Below are 6,406 nucleotides of genomic sequence, written 5' to 3'. Positions count from 1 at the left end.
CTCAATATTCATCGGAATTGGGCTTATAATATATCGTCGGAAAGGTCTTTTCAAGCCCTATCCAACTACACTATTATTGGACCATATCATGGACCAACCAAAGTGGATTGGCTGTTTTCTTAAAATAGGTTTTCAAAAACAGAGAGAAAAGAAAAGAAATTAAAACTATCCGCAACACTAAACTTTCCACACTTTCACTTCATTTGATTATGATTCGACGTGAAAGGTACTCATCACTGGGTTTGGTTGGGGAGACACAAATGGGTGTCTACAGTACTCATACTAATTCATAATAGTGAACCTAGACTATGTGATTTTGCCCTTCGTCCCCGATGCAACATTTAGCTCACGTTGAGTCATCGCCATCACCTATCTACTCATCATAAATGATAAGTAGGGAAAAGCCAAAACAAAAGAGAAATACGTGTTAGCAAAAATGCTAAGTACATACAAGTGCTAAACACATAAATTAGTTTAGTTGATTAAAATTTCCTTTCGAAATATATAATTCTCATAAAACCTGATTATTCGAACTCTCCATAGGCAAGATTTCATATTTTGGAAAACATTCCAAAATTATAATTTTCTAAAGTATTTTCCAACAAAGGTTGAATAATCAACCCTTTCATAAACAATTTTCCCAACCTAAGTGTGCACACCCCTCAAGCTAGTAACTCATTTACATAGTCTATACTCAAGGAAAGACTGGATCATACAAAGCTCATAGTCTTATCATTTATCTCTGCATAGTGGGAGTCAAGAAAAATCCAATAAACATCTTTGATAAATCAACCTTCCAATTCCCATGTATGGGATGATTAAAATGATAACATTTCCTTTTTAAACAATTTAGTAAACCAAGTAAGTTTACAACCAAGCTTATAAAGCATTTAAATATCAAACCATCGTTTTTATTAAAACAAGCTTACAAGATTTATTTTATAAACATTCATAAATCATTGTTCAACGTTCAAACATAGTTCATCATTCAAAACATAAAACACATTTATGAATAAAATCACACAGCTAAAGATCTAGCCACGAATACGTACCTTGATCTTTTGCACACAAGTACGAAACTCCTAATTACGAACTTGAAATTCCCCCTACAATAACCAATAACTCTTATTCAATAACTCTTCAACAATAAACCCAAAGACATAGAATATAAACTCCAATCTAGTTGTGCATGAACAACTTAAATATTAATTACGTCCTTTTTATAAAATTAATACTTTTATAAATAAATCTTTAGTAGTAGTAGTAGTAGTAATAATAATAATAATAATAATAATAATAATAATAATAATATATTATAGGGCATCGCGCAGACCAATATCTAGTTATTAAAAGTACATAAACTCACTTTTTCCAAAAATAAGATAAGATCGATAGTGAATTTGGAACAAAAGACCCTAAATAATAATTAATTTTTTGGCCCGTACGATATCCTGGGTCATTGCTTATATTTTTATTATATTGTAGTTATTTTTTAAAAAATTTCAATATTAATGATTTAATTAGTTACTTTGATAGATTAGACGTTATAGGGAGTAAACTAAAAAATATATGGTGGAAATATTTGATCTCATCAACGGTTACAAAATTTCAATATTGAATTGAAGTTGAAATTAAAAAAGGAATGTAGATATGCTTATTAAATGAATAATAAATAATTATAAAACAAGAATATAGTATTGAGTAGTTAATACAAAGTTGCGAAATAAGGAGCATTACAGTCAAATTAAATAGTTACATCACGTAGGTTAAATCATTTTATTAACAACAATAAGTATTAAGAGGCATTGATAGTTTGATGGTAAGTGTTTGTTTTTATGCTTAGCAATTCAAATTATATTTCAATCATAATTTTTCATTGAATTTTGATATTTAGTGTAGAAGAATAGGTTTTGACATGTCATTACTCATGTGGCGCCAAATATATTAAATGAAGGATGACACACGGCAAAACCATGTTATCCCATTGAGTTTTCATAATATTATAGTATATTACAAGCAATATAATTGATCACAAGATCATTTATTTAAAAGATAGATAAAACGTTATAATAATATAATAACATTGATAATCAAATAATGATGGCATTCAAACGGAAAATTCCATTCTCATCATTATTTATCACACTTTTTGCTACTTGACTTGATGTTTATATACTACTAGGGTAGTAGTATAGCAACAAAAAGAGCATCATATTAATTGAAACCTGATAAAGTAGATAGTATAGGAACTACTTTCAAGTCATTCTTCCTCCTTGCCCCAATGGTAAAGGATTCATCCATGTCCAATTCTTCGGGTCCAGTTCCATTTGGTAACTTCCAGTCAAAATGGTAGAGCAACATGGCTAGCCCGATCTCAACTGTGGCAATACCTAGTGACATTCCTGGGCACATCCTCCTTCCGGAGCCAAATGGAATCAGTTCAAAATGCATTCCCTTGTAATCAATTTTAGACTCTTCAAATCTTTCAGGATTAAATTTTTCTGGGTCAATCCAATGTCTTGGACTTCTTCCAATAGCCCATGCATTAACATAAATTCGAGTTTGAGAAGGTATTTCATAACCATCGATTTCACATCTTGCCAAGGACTCTCTTGGGATCAATAAAGGCGTAGGATGAAGCCTGAAAGTTTCTTTGATTACAAGCTTCAAATACTTGAGCTTGTCCAAACTTACCTCATTGATAAGGGTTTCTGTTCCTTTGACTACTTGTCTCACCTCATCTTGCGCCTTTTTCATTACTCTAGGGTTCTTTAATAACTCAGAAATTGCCCACTCGATTACTGTTGAAGATGTTTCGCTCCCACCAAGAAATACCTCCTATATGTAATTTTAATTTATACAACATTAAATTAATATTTTTTGAGAATTCCATAAATCTTGCATAATTTTGAAAAAATATCATCTTAATCTATCTTTACTATGGAGTAGATATTAAAATTTACACCAAGTATTGGAATATACTGTGGAACAAACATACATTATAGAGATGTTCAATGAACTTAATCAATTTCTTGTGGAAAGAAGATATTACTGATATTGGTATCTTTTGGACTATTCTAGAAAGGAAATTTTGACAATTACCACCTTCTGTTTAGTCCATTTAGCAATTACCACCTTGTATTTTTTTTTTTTTGAAAATTACCACCTTCTATTTTCAAAAACATCAAAAGTTACCACTTTCTTGCCTCCCAACTACCACATGACGTCATTTTGGTCTCATTCTTTCCCTTTCCTCCCTATTTCCCTCACATTTCTCATTCCTAACTCGATTTTCATCCCCCCCCCCTTTCACTTTTTTTCCCCCAAACAATCAAAAACACTTCAATTCACTCCTCCAAATCAAAATTGAAGAACAATTATTGGTGGTTTGGGGGAAAAAAAAGTTTAAGGGGAGATGAGAATCCAAATAAGAAAGGGAAATAGGGAGGGAAGTGAAAGAATGAGCCCAAAATGACGTCATATGGTAGTTGGGGGGCAAGAAGGTGGTAACTTTTGATGTTTTTGAAAGTAGAAGGTGGTAATTTTTAAAAAAAAATACAAGGTGGTAATTGCTAAAATGGACATAACAGAAGGTGGTAATTGTCAAAATTTCCTTCTAGAAATTAGGAAACTGGATAGGAATTTTCAATGTTGCAATATTCTCAAAGTAGATAGAGAAAAGGTACACAAAGCTCATTTGCTAGCAAATGAAAGCCATTGTAGTTTAATTTTTTTTTGACAATCATTATAGTTCAATTAGTTTCTCTTTTACTCTGTAATCTTTGGGTTAATATATACTTTCTCTGTTTTTCTTTACTTAACCTGTTTCTTTTATCACGCTTGCTAATGCAAAACTTTAATGATCAATAACTTAAATTCTCCATAAGTAAAAATTATAAAAGTTATATATTATGATAGTACTTATTGAGACGAATCTAAAAAGATCATACATAAATATATTTTTCCTTACATATTATTTACAAAAGACGGTCAAAGGAGGGGTGGTGAATAGTGTAAAAGTCAAAGCAGGTCAAGTAATAAAGAACGGAGGAAGTATATATATATATATATATATATATATATATATATATATATATATATAATAAGAATCACTAATTAAATGTTAAATAAAACTCCAATTCAAACAACCAAAAGTGAAAAATATAGTCCAACTTACCAATATCATTGCCTTGATGTGGCTGGTAGTAAGAGAAAAATCGGTATTAAGACGCACGTTGTCCTTTCGAAATTTTAGAAGAGCATCAATCATATCTTCGTCTTCAATACATTGTTTTTTATTAGACAAATGCTCTTCAATTATAGGATCAACAAACTTGTCAATTCTTTTGACTATCCTTTGAAGGTTCCCTTTCAACCCACTAATGGTGCTTATAAATTTCAATGATGGATATAAGTCACCAATTGAAAGGCCCTGAGCAATCGCTGTAATATCTTCTACAAGTGTTTTAAACTCTTCACAATTTTTGCCTTTCTTGTTCATTACCATTCTGTTGTTATACAACTTATAAGATATCGGCTAATATATAAACTGAAATAAGTACGGAACATTCTGTTAGAGGACCAACTCAACCAAAAGCTTAAGTTGATGGTTGAGGCCCAGGAGTATGTTTTATACTCTATCACATTCAACTCTACATGTAACAGGGAAAAAAAACAAACAAATATAGAAAGATAATTTTCAAAATGAATAATCTACCTTAATATAGAAGGATAAATTTCAAAATGAAAAAAAAAAAAAAAAAACTAATTAATATGAAGTTTGTATTTTTTTTTTAATTTTTTTTTCACAACTGCAACAAATCTGATCAATAGATCCCCTTATCGAAGAAGGCTGTAAATCACAGTGATATGAAATAAGGCATGAAGAATGTACAATTTGCAACCACGATCGTAGCTCGGCTAAAAGTTTTTTTTTTTTTTTTTTTTTCATTTTATCCGATTGTCATGTATTTATTAGATTTAAATCAGATGTTATATGACTATTTATTTATGAATAAATCTGTATAAAAAAAAAATTAATATTAGCTCAGTATTAATAATTTATGTTCAACAAAACTAATTTCGATTTAAAAATAATTTCAATTGAGTAAAAATGAAGTAAGTGAAGTAGGGCATATTCTAACAAAAATTACCTTAAAGTGATGTCAAACAGGAGGGTAAAAATCTGGCTGCTAAGATTAACCACAGAGCCAGACTTAGAAGCTAAAAACTTGACAAGATCCACCACCTCCTCCTCTCTTATGGGCCGAAACGCCTGGACATGGCGGGTGGTAAAGAGCTCGAGGGTGGCGATTTTACGGAGTTGGCGCCAATGTTCCCCGTAGGGGCTAAAAGCGATGTCACCACAATTATAGAACGCTACTTCTCCCAATAACAATGCTGGCCTACTACAAAGTAAAGCATCATGAGTTTTCAACACTTCTTTCGCCATCTCCGCCGAGGAAATGATCACCGTAGGAACTTCCCCTAGGCGGAGGTGCATGATAGGGCCGTGCACACTTGCTAGCTCGGCGAGGCGGCGGTGGGGAAGGGTGGTTTTGGATGCAATTTGATGGAGGTTGCCTATCAAAGGTAACTTTGGAGGTCCTGGTGGTAGATTTTTTGGTGCTTGGTTTTTAAAAAAGTAAAGTATAAAATATGAAATGATGAAGAGTATTGATACTACCCAAAGAGCCTCCATTTCGATCTCAGCTCGAACTTAATTGTTTGTAATAATATATAGTGTTAAGAGTTTTATTGAATTGTATGATTATAGAGTTACTGTTAAGTCTATATATACATGGGATATGTGGAAGTAAGTCTTGACTTTTCCTAGTGAGTTGTGATATGATTCCTAAAACTACCTTTGATTTTTATTATTTCAAACTTTAAAATATATTATATTTCACAAATAATACTCTAAAGTTGCAAATAATAAAAATTAGAGGTAGTATTATTATGGAAAAATTGTCTAAAAGGTACTTATATGTTTACCTTTTTGTGAAAAAGGACCTTATATGTTCAAAGTGGTGAAAAAGGTCCTTATAAGTTACTTTTGTTGTGAGGAGGGACCTTAACATCGGAATATGACTGCTGACTTCACTTTTCCGGTATTGACCATCATATAATATGCACCTGATGTTTTAAAATTGTCATTCCCTTCTTTTTTTCCTCTTAATTTTAAGGAAAGAGAAGGGATTTTGAGAGAAAATTTGGGGATAGTAAGAGAGAAAATGTGAAAACGTGGGGAAATAATGAATGAAAAGGTCTTTTTAAAACATCACGTGCCACGTGAGTGATGGTCAACACCGGAAAAGTAAAGTCAACGGTCATATTCCGATGTCAAGGTCCCTCAGCTCCTCACAACAAAAGTGACTTATAAGGCCTTTTTTCACCACTTTGAACA

General features: G+C 31.8%; 1 protein-coding gene across 1 annotated transcript; it reads right to left on the bottom strand.

Annotated features, from left to right (window-relative positions):
* Positions 1-2,158: 2,158 nt before the first annotated feature.
* On the bottom strand, positions 2,159-5,723 carry LOC145634479 (melianol synthase CYP71BQ5-like). Its single transcript, XM_081685902.1, has 3 exons — positions 5,154-5,723; positions 4,178-4,508; positions 2,159-2,838 (listed from the first exon to the last, which is right to left on the bottom strand). Exons 1-3 carry the CDS (start codon positions 5,699-5,701, stop codon positions 2,215-2,217), a joined length of 1,503 nt encoding a protein of 500 aa, XP_081542028.1. The 5' UTR covers positions 5,702-5,723; the 3' UTR covers positions 2,159-2,214.
* Between the last annotated feature and the right edge of the window lie 683 nt (positions 5,724-6,406).

This window comes from Chenopodium album, chromosome 6 (assembly GCF_948465745.1).
Source record: "Chenopodium album chromosome 6, dcCheAlbu1.1, whole genome shotgun sequence".
Lineage (NCBI taxonomy): Eukaryota > Viridiplantae > Streptophyta > Magnoliopsida > Caryophyllales > Amaranthaceae > Chenopodium > Chenopodium album.
Note: the sequence above shows the minus strand (reverse complement) of the source record. Positions and strands in the feature narration are given on the sequence as shown.